A 16,512-nucleotide genomic window follows, 5' to 3' on the forward strand; every position below is an offset into this window, starting at 1 on the left:
CTATAGTCTAGTCTATAGTCTAGTCTATAGTCTAGTCTATAGTCTAGTCTATAGTCTAGTCTAGTCTAGTCTATAGTCTAGTCTATAGTCTAGTCTAGTCTATAGTCTAGTCTAGTCTAGTCTAGTCTATAGTCTAGTCTATAGTCTAGTCTAGTAGTCTATAGTCTAGTCTAGTCTATAGTCTAGTCTATAGTCTAGTCTATAGTCTAGTCTATAGTCTAGTCTATAGTCTAGTCTATAGTCTAGTCTATAGTCTAGTCTATAGTCTAGTCTATAGTCTAGTCTATAGTCTAGTCTATAGTCTAGTCTATAGTCTAGTCTATAGTCTAGTCTATAGTCTAGTCTATAGTCTAGTCTATAGTCTAGTCTATCGTATAGTCTATAGTCTAGTCTATAGTATAGTCTATAGTCTAGTCTATAGTCTAGGTCTATAGTCTAGTCTATAGTCTAGTCTATAGTCTAGTCTATAGTCTAGTCTATAGTCTAGTCTATAGTCTAGTCTATAGTCTAGTCTATAGTCTAGTCTAGTCTATAGTCTAGTCTATAGTCTAGTCTAGTCTATAGTCTAGTCTATAGTCTAGTCTATAGTCTAGTCTATAGTCTAGTCTATAGTCTAGTCTATAGTCTAGTCTATAGTTTAGTCTATAGTCTAGTCTATAGTCTAGTCTATAGTCTAGTCTATAGTCAAGTCTATAGTCTAGTCTATAGTCTAGTCTATAGTCTAGTCTATAGTCTAGTCTATAGTCTAGTCTATAGTCTAGTCTATAGTATAGTCTATAGTCTAGTCTATAGTCTAGTCTATAGTCTAGTCTATAGTCTAGTCTATAGTCTAGTCTATAGTCTAGTCTATAGTCTAGTCTATAGTCTAGTCTATAGTCTAGTCTATAGTCTAGTCTATAGTCTAGTCTATAGTCTAGTCTATAGTCTAGTCTATAGTCTAGTCTATAGTCTAGTCTATAGTCTAGTCTATAGTCTAGTCTATAGTCTAGTCTAGTCTAGTCTATAGTCTAGTCTATAGTTTAGTCTATAGTTTAGTCTATAGTTTAATCTATAGTTTAGTCTATAGTTTAGTCTATAGTTTAGTCTATAGTTTAGTCTATAGTTTAGTCTATAGTCTAGTTTAATGAATTTTATTTTTTGGAGGAATCATTAGCAACTTACATTTTGGTGCCACCTTTATAGGCATACATACATACATATGTATATTTCCTTATATATGTAACATACAATTTGCTATTTTGTGTTAAATTTATTGCAAGCAGGAAATCTTGTGTATAAAAACTGACTAAATCTTGTAATTCTGCCCATAAGTACGGAAACATAGTAAAAATATATGTATATAAATAAAGATATAAGCAAAATAAATTAATTATTTTATAAATAACTAATATTTTAACAAAAGCAGACAAATATTTATGAAAAAAGAATATTTGTTAACAGTTGAAGAAATAAATGAAATTGATTTTAAAACTTGAATAATTAGTTTTTAAACATACGTATTTGTTTTATATAATAATAATAATAATAAGAATAATAATAATAGTAATAATTATAATAATTTTAATAATAATTGTTGTGTATATGCTTAAGTACATAAATAAGTATTTTTGTTTTGCAAACACGTACAAATTTAATATACTTTTCTTCGTGTTTTATTTTATCTTTTTATATATGGTGTGTCTTCTGTGTATTGTTGTTTTTGTATACATTTATATATAAAAAAAGAAACGTTGTTGTACGCAATGAGGTATTAAATTTGAAATAAGATATAATATTTTTACATATATATATATTATTAATTTATAATTAAATGTCATAATTATTATCATAACCTTTATGTTCTATTATCATATTTTTTTTTTGATTTTCAAATTTCGTTTAGTTTTAATTTTCTTTTTTGGTTGCATCTAAAAGTATATATATATTTTTGTTGTTTTCAAATCAAAAAATAAATCACATATTTTTTTCTAACTTAGAAAAGAAAACAGGAAGTTCTAGTTTTAAACGATTGCTTGGTATTTTTTAGGTTTTACTTGTAAAAAAGAGAAAAAAGTTAGGACGAGTGGTTATAGGGGTTGTTTTGGTTATAGTATTAATAGTAAATATATTAAATAATTAAAGACAAAATACGAAGACTTTTGTTTCATTTTAATTAACACACTAACTTTAAAAATTTAAATTAATTTAATTTAATAGTTTAGTTGTTATACTAATATAGCTAGTAGTAGTTATATTTCAAAAACTATACGTATAATAAGGGATTATTAATTTAGTTTAGTTTAGGAGGGGAAGGTTTCTTTAAGTTTGAAGTGCATAACTGGTTGTTGTTCGGCTTAAAGTTTGTTTGTTTTGCTCGTTTTTCTTTTCTATTAAGCAAACCTTATAAAATATTTGTTAAAAACTTTTAACAGCAATATGGTCTGCTGTTAAATTGGCTCCTGTTATTTTGAATTGGTATTATTGTGCTTTAGATCTGTTTTGGGCAACAGCGGTGTAGTGACCACATCATTATTATTTACCTTTTCCCCATTATTATGTCTATCGTTATGATGTTCAATGGTATTGTAATCAATAGCAGCCGCTTCGGAAGTCATAAGACTACTTAGCGATACTACATCATTATTACTGCCCTGTGAATTGTGTTGGGTAGTGGCAGCGGCTATACTTCGACTTTGCTGTGAAAAGTCCTATTTAGAAATTGTTGTTAGATTTATATAAAAATTAAAAAGCGGAATATTGAATTATTAACTTACATTAAATGAAGGTGACGCTGTATTACTGCCAACGACTGTTGAAGTTTTGCGTATACTTTGGCTACCGCGTATATGATTCGGTCGTTCATCATCGTGTAATGAGTGTAACAACTGTAAAAAGAAATATTTAATTAAATTTTAAATGAAACTAATACTTTAGTTGAAAGAATTATAATTGAAGCTAGAACTGAAGTAGAACTGAACTAGAACTAAACTAGAACTAGAACTGAACTAGAACTGAACTAGAACAGAACTAGAACTGAGCTAGAACTGAGCTAGAACTGAACTAGAACTGAACTAGAACTGAACTAGAACTGAACTAGAACTGAACTAGAACTGAACTAGAACTGAACTAGAACTGAACTAGAACTGAACTAGAACTGAACTAGAACTGAACTAGAACTGAACTAGAACTGAACTAGAACTGAACTAGAACTGAACTAGAACTGAACTAGAACTGAACTAGAACTGAACTAGGACTGAACTAGGACTGAACTATAACTAAACTATAACTGAAGTAGAACTGAACTAGAACTGAACTGAACTAGAACTGAACAAGAACTGAACTAGAACAGAACTAGAACTGAACTAGAACTGAACTAGAACTGAACTAAAACTGAACTAGAACTGAACTAGAACTGAACTAGAACTGAACTAGAGCTGAACTAGAACTGAACTAGAACTGAACTAGAACTGAACTAGAACTGAACTAGAACTGAACTAGAACTGAACTAGAACTGAACTAGAACTGAACTAGAACTGAACTAGAACTGAACTAGAACTGAACTAGAACTGAACTAGAACTGAACTAGAACTGAACTAGAACTGAACTAGAACTGAACTAGAACTGAACTAGAACTGAACTAGAACTGAACTAGAACTGAACTAGAACTGAACTGGAACTGAACTAGGACTAAACTATAACTGAACTATAACTGAACTAGAACTGAACTAGAACTGAACTAGAACTGAACTAGAACTGAACTAGAACTGAACTAGAACTGAACTAGAACTGAACTAGAACTGAACTAGAACTGAACTAGAACTGAACTAGAACTGAACTAGAACTGAACTAGAACTGAACTAGAACTGAACTAGAATTGAACTTGTCGACGGTATGCCGATCGGAATAATTATTTAGTTATCTTTAAAATATGTTTTAAATAAAACAATTCATTTTTATTAATATACCATCTAAATTGATTTGAAATCTTGAATTTTTGAATCATTTTCTTTTCAAATATTAAGTAACTTGAACACTGAACTTTCCATATTTTCAAAATTTTTGTACTTCCTCCGAAGTTTCAAAAGAATTTCTTAATCAATTTTTATAAGCTACAAAATATAAAAATGAAAATTATGCAAGTTTGTTTGCAAATATTTAAAACTATAATAATACTTTATAAAAGAAGAAGATAAAAACTAACCTTTTCTACTTCATCGTCAATATCAACACTATTGGGTTCAGTGCCAGCTTTACGGGTTTTCTCCAGTAAAGTAGCCTTTTTGGCAGTCAAATATAAACTACGCTTAATGGCTATATAAACAAGATCGCAAACAGCGCGTACTGAATAATCAGGAATAAAAGTTTGACGAGTTTTAGAGTCTAAATTTAAAGACTGTAAGGAACCCATTTGTGAGGGAGAATCTAGAGAACAAAGGAAAATTTAAAGAAATAGAATGTAAAATGGTTTAAGAAGAAATTAAAAACTTACCCACAACCACATTGGGTATTAAAGCTTGAGTACCAAAATAGGTGAAAGGGCCACTTTCGAAGAGTAGACTTTCTTTGCCTACCGTCACTTCAACACGACCCTCCAAGATAAGTACAAAGAAATCGACAGGTTTACCCTGTGTGAATATGAAAAGACTAGGATCATCTTTCTCTTTACCCTTACATTTTATACTGTGAACAATATCTTGATTAAGTAAACGTCGCAAGATTTGCTCGGATATAACTTCTTTTTTAAAAGCATCAATAGCTGCAAATAAAAGGAAAGCAATATTATTTTTATTATTATATCGAAACATATTGACGTCATCATACTTACAAGTACTTAAGTACTGATAAGTGGCTAAAGTTAATTGAGGTGATATATGTATAGTTTGATTTTCACGACGTTCAGCGAATACAGTAAAATCTTGTTTCTTATTACGATTACGTTTAACCTTAGTGCGATTATCTACAAAAACATCTGTTTCATCGACAATTTCCGCTTGAATCAATTCCTCGATTACATCTTCTAGTGTTACTAAACCTATAGTCTCATAGAATGGATCACCATCACCCTCATTGTTAACACGATGGACAAAGGCCAAATGTCCAATAGTACCATCTTTGAATTGATTAAACATTACATCGAGCGTATAATCTTCGAAGACAAAATGTACGGGATTTTGATAGAATTCACACAATGTTCGCAGGGGTGTATTATCGTCGGGATCAACAAATGCCAAGTCTTTGATATACAACAGAGTAACAATATTTTTACGATCACCTTCGTAAACGGGTATACGAGAGAAACCAGATTTCATAATTTCAGAAACCGTTTCAAAATCTAATGTAGCATCTAGGGGCAGCATAAAGGCATCATCGATATGTGTCATAACATCGGCAACAGTCTTTTTGCGCAGTTCCAAGGCACCAGATATAATGTTGACTTCGTTCTTATCCAAGTCATTAATGCCAGTAGTGACCTAAGAGAAAAGTTAGAATTATTTTTTCACCAGACCAATTAAGCCACACCAAGTTTTAACAAAATAAAACTTACCTTAACCAATTCCTTAAGGCGTTCCCGATTATAAACATTACCAATTTCTTCGCCCAATAGAACGTCCAAAATTTTCGATGTCGGATATGAGAGGGGAAATGTTATAATCATAATCATTTTCGTAATTAAAATAGTTTTTGCACCCACCGCTAAACCATGGCGCGAACAAATAGCCTAGAGTAACGTTTCAAATGGAATAATAAATTCGAAAATGTAATCATTACAATGCAATAAGGTGAAAGTAATAAATATAAAATGTCAAATAACCTGTGGTGTAATTTCACCAAAAATAACGATAGCGATTGTAGAGAACACCACAGCAATTAGACCAGAAGTTAAGCCATCCAAGAGAATGGTAAAAGTTGAGTTAACCAACACATTACCCAACAGTATACTGCACAACAGGTAATTACCTTGATCCCTAACGGGTTGGATTTTCTTAGCATATTCACGTTCCTTATCGGAGCCGGTATTACGTAAAATCTTTAATAAAACAAAGAAATCATAAAACATTTTTTTACTTTATTCAAGTATTAACCCACCTTTAGTTCTGTACGATCTAAAGCCATGAGACCCAAATTCAAACCCGAAAATAAAGCCGAAAAACATAAACACACCAATATGATAATAATGGACACCCATAGTGGTAGAAAACTTTCATGACTGCGTATAATACACCAGGAATCGGTACACTGATATTGCAGTGTTATAGGTTCTCCTTTTGCACCTTCCTTAAATTCATTTGGATCGATTTTTGCACACAAATAAAAATCTTTTTTCGATTTTGGCAATGATCCCTCATAGAGGCCAGTATGCTCATTAGCCGTACCAGGTACTATTTTGTATAGCAGTGTGGCTGGAAATTGACAATGTGTACCGGCTTCATTGGGTTCGTTGGTAAAGGCTATTAAGGTGTCTTCAGTGATGCCTTTACCAAAAATTCGTATCGTAAATGGTGTTTCACTCATAACACTGGGTATACCATTATCATATTCTACCTCATGGGTACTCGATTCTAATCTAAAGCCGGTAATAATCAAAGGATTTACCTGGCGATAAGTAATACTGAAATAAAAGAGAGAGTAAGAGTGATATGTTTTAGTTATGAGAGAGAAATATGCATTTAATATTATAAGAGAATAATGAGTTTATTGGAAAGATGTAACGCCAAGCAGAGCATAAGGTCATTGTATAAGATAACGCATTCCTGATCACAATTCATTACAATCAGATAATAAAAGTCTTTCCTATGGTTCGATCAATTATCGTTGAAAATAATCGAAAAGTGATCGATGATTTGCTGGACTCCTCTTATATTTGCAAAGTTCAAATCTATGAATATTTAATAGTGATTGATCAAACAGATAAAGTTACAACTTGTCTAAATATAAAATTGAAATTAAAATAAAAAATCAAATACAATTTCGTTACTAATTAAAAGCCGCCAAAAAAAGTAATAACATATCGCTACAATTGAAAATTTTATTTATAATATTGAAAATTCCTTATAAAACCCAAAATCTATTTAATTTACTAACATCTAATGCTCTTATCTATAACTGCCACAAAACCCTTCAAAAACTTTAATCTATTGCTATTATTTCGGTTGCTATAGCTACGTGTTTATTACGGGTATTATTCCTACTACATATAGAGCAATATTTTTACTAGTTTGTTTATTAACGTTTTCCTTCGTTTGAAGCTAAAAATTAAAATCATATTTTTTATAAGTCTATTCGAACGTCATAAAAACGTCATTGAAATTTAGCACGTTCTGATAGAATATTGATATGAGATTTATTTTCTATTTTTCTTTGTTCAACTCGGATTATTGTGTGCGGAATTTTTGTGTGCGGTTGAAAAAGATTTGTTGCTATAATAACACATTTATTTTTATTATATTCTTAATTATTGTAGAGTGTTTAAAATTAGGTTGTTTAAATAGTAATACAAATTGTCCTCATCTTTGTGAGAATGAATGAATAATGGACATTTAATCTTGTTGCAAATTGATGGTTAAGTAAACAGGAAAATAAGGAAATAAACTAAATAAATAAATAAATACATATTAATTCAAGTATTTAATAATAATCAACAAATATTTGTTACAAATTAATGAAGAATTTATTTGTATGTACAAATATTGTATGAAATGGGAATAATTTCAATTACATTTATACGTTGATGACCAGAATTATAAAAAAAACAAGAACAGAGCAATAAAAAGAACTAGAACAGAACATGAAGTTATCTATAATGAAAATAGAACTGAACAGGAACTAACCAAGAACTAATGTAGAAAAAACTAGTACCAAACAAGAACTGAAACTGAACTAGAACTTAACTAGTTAGAACTGAACTAAACTAGAACTGAACTAGAACTAAACTAAAACTGAACTAGAACTGAACTAGAACTGAACTAGAACTGAACTAGAACTGAACTAGAACTGAACTAGAACTGAACTAGAACTGAACTAGAACTGAACTAGAACTGAACTAGAACTGAACTAGAACTGAACTAGAACTGAACTAGAACTGAATTAGAACTGAATTAGAACTGAACTAGAACTGAACTAGAACTGAACTAGAACTGAACTAGAACTGAACTAGAACTGAACTAGAACTGAACTAGAACTGAACTAGAACTGAACTAGAACTGAACTAGAACTGAACTAGAACTGAACTAGAACTAGAACTGAACTAGAACTGAACTAAGATGAACTAGAACTGAACTAGAACTGAACTAGAACTGAACTAGAACTGAACTAGAACTGAACTAGAACTGAACTAGAACTGAACTAGAACTGAACTAGAACTGAACTAGAACTGAACTAGAACTGAACTAGAACTGAACTAGAACTGAACTGAACTAGAACTGAACTAGAACTGAACCAGAACTGAACTAGAACTGAACTAGAACTGAACTAGAACTGAACTAGAACTGAACTAGAACTGAACTAGAACTGAACTAGAACTGAACTAGAACTGAACTAGAACTGAACTAGAACTGAACTAGAACTGAACTAGAACTGAACTAGAACTGAACTAGAACTGAACTAGAACTGAACTAGAACTGAACTAGAACTGAACTAGAACTGAACTAGAACTGAACTAGAACTGAACTAGAACTGAACTAGAACTGAACTAGAACTGAACTAGAACTGAACTAGAACTGAACTAGAACTGAACTGAACTAGAACTGAACTAGAACTGAACTAGAACTGAACTGAACTAGAACTGAACTAGAACTGAACTAGAACTGAACTAGAACTGAACTGAACTAGAACTGAACTAGAACTGAACTGAACTAGAACTGAACTAGAACTGAACTAGAACTGAACTAGAACTGAACTAGAACTGAACTAGAACTGAACTAGAACTGAACTAGAACTGAACTAGAACTGAATTAGAACTGAACTAGAACTGAACTAGAACTGAACTAGAACTGAAGTAGAACTGAACTAGAACTGAACTAGAACTGAACTAGAACTGAACTAGAACTGAACTAGAACTGAACTAGAACTGAACTAGAACTGAACTAGAACTGAACTAGAACTGAACTAGAACTGAACTAGAACTGAACTAGAACTGAATTAGAACTGAACTAGAACTGAACTGAACTAGAACTGAACTAGAACTGAACTAGAACTGAACTAGAACTGAACTAGAACTGAACTAGAACTGAACTGAACTAGAACTGAACTAGAACTGAACTAGAACTGAACTAGAACTGAACTAGAACTGAACTAGAACTGAACTAGAACTGAACTAGAACTGAACTAGAACTGAACTAGAACTGAACTAGAACTGAACTAGAACTGAACTAGAACTGAACTAGAACTGAACTAGAACTGAACTAGAACTAGAACTGAACTAGAACTGAACCAGAACTGAACTAGAACTGAACAAGAACTGAACTAGAACTGAACAAGAACTGAACTAGAACTAACTTGAACTGAACTAGAACCTAACTACAACTGAACTATACAAATGTTGGAAAAAGTGAAAGATAAAATATAGCACACATCATGAACACCCTTAATTTATTATTTATTATGTAATTTTGTAAGCAACTTTAAAAAGACGATAAATTTTGATGATCTTGCATGGTGTGCCATTGTTGTACATCGTACATAATAAGAAAATTAATATTATAATAAAAAACTACAAACAAATTGTTTTATGATTTATTAGTAAATTGTGTAATAGGTTTGTTTGGCTACAATTGGTATTAATTGTCTTTAATATTTTTGTGGACAATTTTCAATTTATTTTGTAATGAACTCGAGAGGTTTGTATGCCAGAATAACAAATGAAAATATTGAAAATATGTATGCTTAATAAATACAAAATACTTGTCATATAAACAATTAAATATAGTTGTTAGTCAAATTTAATAATTAAAAAAAATAATAATTAATAAAACCATTCCAATGCGAAATTATTAAAAATAGAAATACAAATTTGACAATTGAGAGTTGCGAATTAGTATCAATTATTAAGAAATTTTATAATCAACTACATATCAATGAGTAATTGTTAATATGTATTTAATTCGTGTAACAATATAATGGAATAGTAAAAGCAAAATTTAGACTGGAAAAGAACTGTAAACATTTTCCAGGAAAAGCTCACTAGTCATAGATATAACTACGGCAAACAAAATCCATTATAAGATAAATTAAAATACTCTAAAAGTCAGCTGACTAATACAATAGTATTCAGAGACAATTTTGTTATCATAATCTATAGAACAATTTTTTTGACGTACATAATTATAATAATTTAGTTCGTTTTGTTACTGTTAACACACATTTTAAAATGAATAATTTATGATTACTAGAATAATTTTTATACCCACCATCAAAAAAGATGGGGGGTATATTGTTTTTGTCATTCCGTTTGTAACACATTGAAATATTCGTCTAAGACCCATAAAAGTATATTTATTCTGGGTCATTATTAGATTCTAAGACGATCTAGCCATGTCCGTCCGTCTGTCTGTCTGTTGAAAACACGATAGAGTCCAAATGGAAGTAGCTAGCGAGCTGAAATTTTGCACAGATACTTCTAGTTGATGCAGTTTGTTTGGTACTGGGCAATATCGATCTACAATTTCGCCTAGCCCCCATATAAGGCCCCCTTCAGAAAATGACTTTATCGCCCATAATTGGCTAAGAGAAACATTAATAGCGATGAAATTCGGCACAAACATGTTTTATGGGAACCTAAATTTCTTGGTAAAATTTTATAAGAATAGGCCCATAATTAACCCTACCCCCCATATAAAGTTCCCTTCAGGAAATGACTTTATCGCCCACAACTGGATAAGAGAAGCATCAATAGCGGTGAAATTAGGCACAAACATGTTTTATCAGAACCTAAATCTCTTTGTACAATTTTATAAGGATAGGCCCATAATTGACCCTACCCCCCATATAAAGTCCCCTACAGAAAATGACTTTATCGCCCATAACTGGCTAAGAAAGGCATCAATAGCGGTGAAATTCGGCACAAACATGTTTAATGAGAACTTAAATCTCTTTGTAAAATTTTATAAGGATAGGTCCATAATTGACCCTACCCCCCATATAAAGTCTCCTTCAGAAAATGACTTTTTCGCCCATAACTGGCTAAGAGAAGCATCAATAGCGGTAAAATTTGGCACAAACATGTTTTATGGGAACATAAATCTCTTCGTGGAATTTTATAAGGATCAGTTCATAATTGACCCTACCCGCCATTTAAGGTTGCCTTCAGAAAATGATTTTAATGCTCATATCTGACCTTGAGAAACATATATACATATATATAGCAATAAAATTCGACATAAAAAAGTTTTATAGGAACTAAAATAGTTTTCTTAAATTTTATGAGGATGAGTCCATAATTGACCCTACCCCCCATATAAGGTCCCCTTCAGAAAATGACTATTAGGCTCATTACTGACTCAAAAATGTGAGTACAGCAGTAAAATTCTACATAAACAAGATTGGTGCGAGCCAAAAGTACATTATGAAATTTTATAAGGATCGATCCTTAATTAACCCTATCCCCCTTGTAAGGTCCCCTTCAGAAAATGCCTTTAAAGCTCATTACTAGCTTAAAACTGCGAGTTCAGCTATAAAATTCGACATAAACAATTTTCGTATTAGCTAAAACCTCCCACTAAATTTTATGAGAATCAGTCTCTAATTAACCCTAACCCCCTATAAGGTCCCCTTCAGAAAAAGACTTTAACGCTCATTACTGACTCAAAAATTCGATTACAGCAGAGAAATTCTACGTAAACAATTTTTGTACTAGCCAAAAACTGTTTATCAAATTTTATGGAGATCGGTCTATAACTGACCGCACACTCCATATAAGGTCCCCCTTAGATAGTGACTGTAACGCTCGTTACTGGCTGTAACGCTCAAATGCGACTACAGCGATGAAATTTCACATAAATAAGTTTTGTATGAGCCCCTACCCTATGCCCCTATTAAGGGGCATTTCCCCATTAGAAAATGACTTTAAAGCTCAAAAATGCGACATAAACAATATTTGTATGTACAAAAATCATTCTAAATTTTAGAAGTATCGATCCATAATTGACTTATACGGAGGTGGGCGTATAGGGGCGCCTTTAACGCTCATTACTGGCATAAAAATACGAGTAGATATATGCAATTCAACATAAGTGTTATGGGAACTGAAATCTTCCTACTGACATGGAAGATGGATCGATAAATGACCACTTCAGTAAAATTACTTTAACTCTTATTAGTTGCTTATAATTACGACTTACGAACATAATTTATATACGAATGTTTATAAAAGGTCTATAATTGACAATTATATAAGATTCACTCCAGAGAATCACTTTAACGCTCATGTATTGTTCAAAAGTTCTTCCAAAAGTTCTAGAATTTTTCAGCCGAATTTGATGAGGATTTGTCGATAACTAATGAAACACCCATTTTCGGTTTCCTTCAGATAATTACTTTAAACCTCATGACTGAATTAAAGATACAAGTACAGCTACATTAGATACAAATAATTATTGTATAAACCGACAAGGATAGTTCAATAATTGACTCTGCCCTTCATATAACCACTCTTACAAAAAAACAGTTTATGGTTATAAATATTGGATCAAACAAAATTAATATTTTTAATTCGGAAGAGCACGGTCCATGCTTAAGCCCTTATTAAATTTCCTCTTCCAAAAATATTTCTCTGATGTTCACATTAATATCGACATATGATTGAACATAGATCGATAATATCAAAGTTTATTTATAAAGATGATTTGATGGTGGGTATATAAGATTCGGCATGGCCGAATATAGCACTCTTACATGTTATCTCTTGAATTAGCAAAAAGACAAATATGTAGGTATATGAATCATCATAGGTTTAAAAAATTAAAATTTTAAAAGCCCTGGTAAGATTATAGAATTTGTTCCAAATAGAGCTTCTTTAAACTCTTGAATAGCCGTCGTGGAACTAGTGATATCTCCATTACTTGTGAAAAACGTTCTGTGGAACATTGTTGAAGTTCTTAAGTATATCTGAATAGTTTTTAGGGAACCAGTTCTGTGGCAGTAGTTATACATTGGTACTACACCAGTTCAATGGTATGCATACGAATTGCTAAATAAATTTTTGAAATAGAGTTAATAATTCTTTAGCTATTTTTTAAAATCGGTCCCAATGTTAACAACTTCAAACAAAAATCACTGAGCTCATCATCGCTCACTTATCAGACAAAGATGCGAATCGTGGATCGAATTACGCTATCAAGGGGAAAATCAAAAAAGTTCCTATCGCTTAACAAAATTAAACTCAGAATACTAACGGGACTACTTACGGGGCACTGTGGTCTCAGATATCATCAATTTATCCTAGGAAACGCCAGGATGAAACCTCTGAAGACATATTGTCCAACACTAAAGACTCGTCGGGAATAAATCTGCATCACTAGCCCCTAATGATATATTCAACCTCTCACCAATCAAATCCTTTATTTTCATATGTGAATTAAACCAGTTATGGTGAACCCACGGGCTGCAGAAAATATCCAAAACCGGGTCTTAGTGCTTAGGGCCGTCTCTAATCTAACTAACAAACGAACTAACGCATAGGCCAAATTAGAACGTGTGTAGGTTATAATCATGCATTCTAGAACTAGTTGTGGAACTAATACAATTTTTAGAAGAAGTTGAATCATTATATGTCTAAAAAATATATGTATTTGTGTATAACATATTAACTCAAGTATTGTCTGGGGAAAAACAATTATAAAAAAAGTTGTATTATCAACACTTTTAGTGATATCTGAATAGCATTGTTATTAAACAAACATCGTGTTATTATTTGTTTACATAAGTATGTACACATGTATATTATTTTATTATTAAATATATACATACATTAGGGTGGTAACTTTTTATACATTTTTTGAAAATTTCAAATCGGCCCTATCCCTTCCAAGTATATCACATTTTTTTTCTAGTATTAAAAAAATTTCCACTTTCATGTTTTCGATATTTACTCTAAACAAAATTTTTATTTTTTTTAACAAAAAATCGGAAATTTTCGATATAAACAAGTGTCATTGTTTGGTCGACGACATTTATAAGAAGAAAAATCAAAGATAGGGGTTGTGGTTTATCTCTCTTTCATATTTAGTATCCAATACAAATTTGTTTGTAAAATGTTTTAGGAAATCGTTTTGACTAGTAATATTTATGCCCCAAATTAATCCGAGAAAAAGGTTTTCGTTATTAGAACACTATTGAATATCGCTTAGTGATAGGTCCTAATTTTAGTTATTACCCTAATATAAAAACATACAGGGCCCAGTACAGAACAATGTAAATGTAGATATTTTAATCTGTTGTATAGTATTGTAATTATATATTGTGATACTTTCGGTGGGTCACTAGTATGGCAGCTAATCGATAACGTGGACCGTTATTGTCCATTTTTAAAACAAAACTTTCCTATAGAGAATATTTATGGAAATTTTCATTCCCATATTTAAAGATGGACAAACATAGATAGAATCGAATAAAGACCAATATAATTTTGTGGGTCTACGACCAATATAAGTGTTTCAAACGGAATGATAAAATCAATGGTGGATATAAAATTAAATTTATTCCAAACTTTCATTATGCCCAGTGTTATTCATTTCATTAATGTTTTTAATATTTATTTTATTATTTATAACATATTTCATAAGATTATTATTTTTACTTATACTATATATTTTAAAGATAGCCGCAGAAAATTACACTCATATATATAATCATACTGTGGACATTTATAACGTTAATAATACAAAAAATATATATACATAAATCGTCTATATATACAAAGTAGTGTATATGTATAAATGACAGTATAAAACACTAATAATACAATATATTATTAATTGAGGACTCAATTGATAAAGCGATTAGCACATAAGATAGATACATTTATAATAATATATACAAATATAAACATACGTTCATATATAAATGCACGTGATTGATATACAATACTCTAGCTAACTACTCGTATGAATAAACTTATATACAAACATTTGGGCAAAAATTGTATTAGAAAAAAAAAATAGAAAAAAATCATATATTGTGTAGTATATTAAAAGATTAACTTTTTGCCGTGATTTAATCAAATGATAATGAACATTTGAAAGCGAATAATGTACGTAATAGACTGACTTTTACTATTTATGGTCTTGCGAGTACTTGTACTAGAAAATATACAAACCTATTTCACAAAAAAATGTTTTAAAGATAAAGATTGCAGGCAAAACGCATTTTGAAATTTGTGTATAATGAAAATATATTGAGTTATATTGGAATATTTTCTATATATTTCAGTTTAGTTAGTTTGAAAGGACGATGTATATACATCAAATTCGAAGAATTACACCTAGGCCTCTATCGGGCCTGTTGTGCGCTCCTTAACCAGTGCCTCAGGTGGGAATCGAACCCACCACCTCCGGTCTACCAGACTAGAACACTAACCTACCGGAGGCCACTTTAAGTTTTAAATTTGAAATAAAGGCCTGCTGTACCTCTGACTGGTTGGTTCTAATAATTGAATTATCATGCTTACAACAAAAATAACCCATTACAGAATCGTTTTATACGATATAAGGAGTTTGTTATATCTTTATATACGAATAACTTATTAATAAATAAGAATATTGTAATGTAATTTTATCTAAAAATTTAACTTTTTTATCTTTGCAAATAAATATAATAAAAAATAGTGCTAAAAATATCTTTTTTATAATACTCGTATTCAAGTGTTTTATTATATTTATTTTAGACAAAATAAACATAAATTATTTATATATTTTTCGCTGACAATCTTATCGATAAGAAAGTCTCAAGTAACCAAGGTAGTGTTGTCTGCCTTCGGTTAATAAAAAAAGTATAATATATGTAATCATAAGTAGGCACGATAATTGTTTAAAATATTCTAGATTGTTTCAAAAATTTAGAATCAAGTGCGATTTTTTATAATCATACATAAATTTAAAACTAGAACTAGCGTCTACATTAAGCAAGGCAATGGATATGTTGTTGTTGTAACAGTTAAAACTATAGAATGATCTAGTTGGGGGGTTCTACATAAATAACCAGGCTACTTCAACTGGATGCGCCCATAAATCCATTGGACAGAGTGAAGTAGGGTTGGCTGAGCAGTTGAATATATGGTGGGTTTCATGAGGACCCTGACTACATGCAGTGACCAGTAGGTTGAGCCTGTTGCTACATCCCGATCTTAGTTGTGCCAGAACTACTCTTGTTTACCGAGGCAGGTTTTCTTCTGTATTTGCTATGGGCAACCTCCAAGTACGACATTCATGTCGTTCAAAGCTGCCGTATACGAGGACTGATCTAATGGATCCTGCACATATCTTCGTATGTTTTCCTGGTATATACGAAAATACTTCCTGACATGCCTCGGGGGAGTATCCA

The 16,512-nt window shown here is 31.2% G+C and overlaps 1 protein-coding gene across 1 annotated transcript in view; it reads right to left on the reverse strand.

Moving 5' to 3' along the window:
• Positions 1-1,802: 1,802 nt before the first annotated feature.
• Positions 1,803-16,512, reverse strand: part of LOC119606719 (metal transporter CNNM4) — a 35,064-nt gene continuing 20,354 nt past the window's right edge. The window contains exons 2-9 of the mRNA XM_037960281.1: positions 6,067-6,589; positions 5,792-6,007; positions 5,525-5,698; positions 4,805-5,450; positions 4,469-4,735; positions 4,181-4,401; positions 2,754-2,864; positions 1,803-2,687 (exon numbers count right to left, since the gene is read on the reverse strand). Coding sequence (XP_037816209.1) covers positions 2,442-2,687; positions 2,754-2,864; positions 4,181-4,401; positions 4,469-4,735; positions 4,805-5,450; positions 5,525-5,698; positions 5,792-6,007; positions 6,067-6,589 — 2,404 coding nt within the window. The 3' untranslated portion in view covers positions 1,803-2,441. The remainder of the gene's footprint in view (positions 2,688-2,753; positions 2,865-4,180; positions 4,402-4,468; positions 4,736-4,804; positions 5,451-5,524; positions 5,699-5,791; positions 6,008-6,066; positions 6,590-16,512) is intronic.

The sequence above is a fragment of the Lucilia sericata genome, unplaced genomic scaffold (genome assembly GCF_015586225.1).
Source record: "Lucilia sericata isolate MDLA Ls3-8-SP2 unplaced genomic scaffold, ASM1558622v1 Contig000616F_arrow, whole genome shotgun sequence".
Lineage (NCBI taxonomy): Eukaryota > Metazoa > Arthropoda > Insecta > Diptera > Calliphoridae > Lucilia > Lucilia sericata.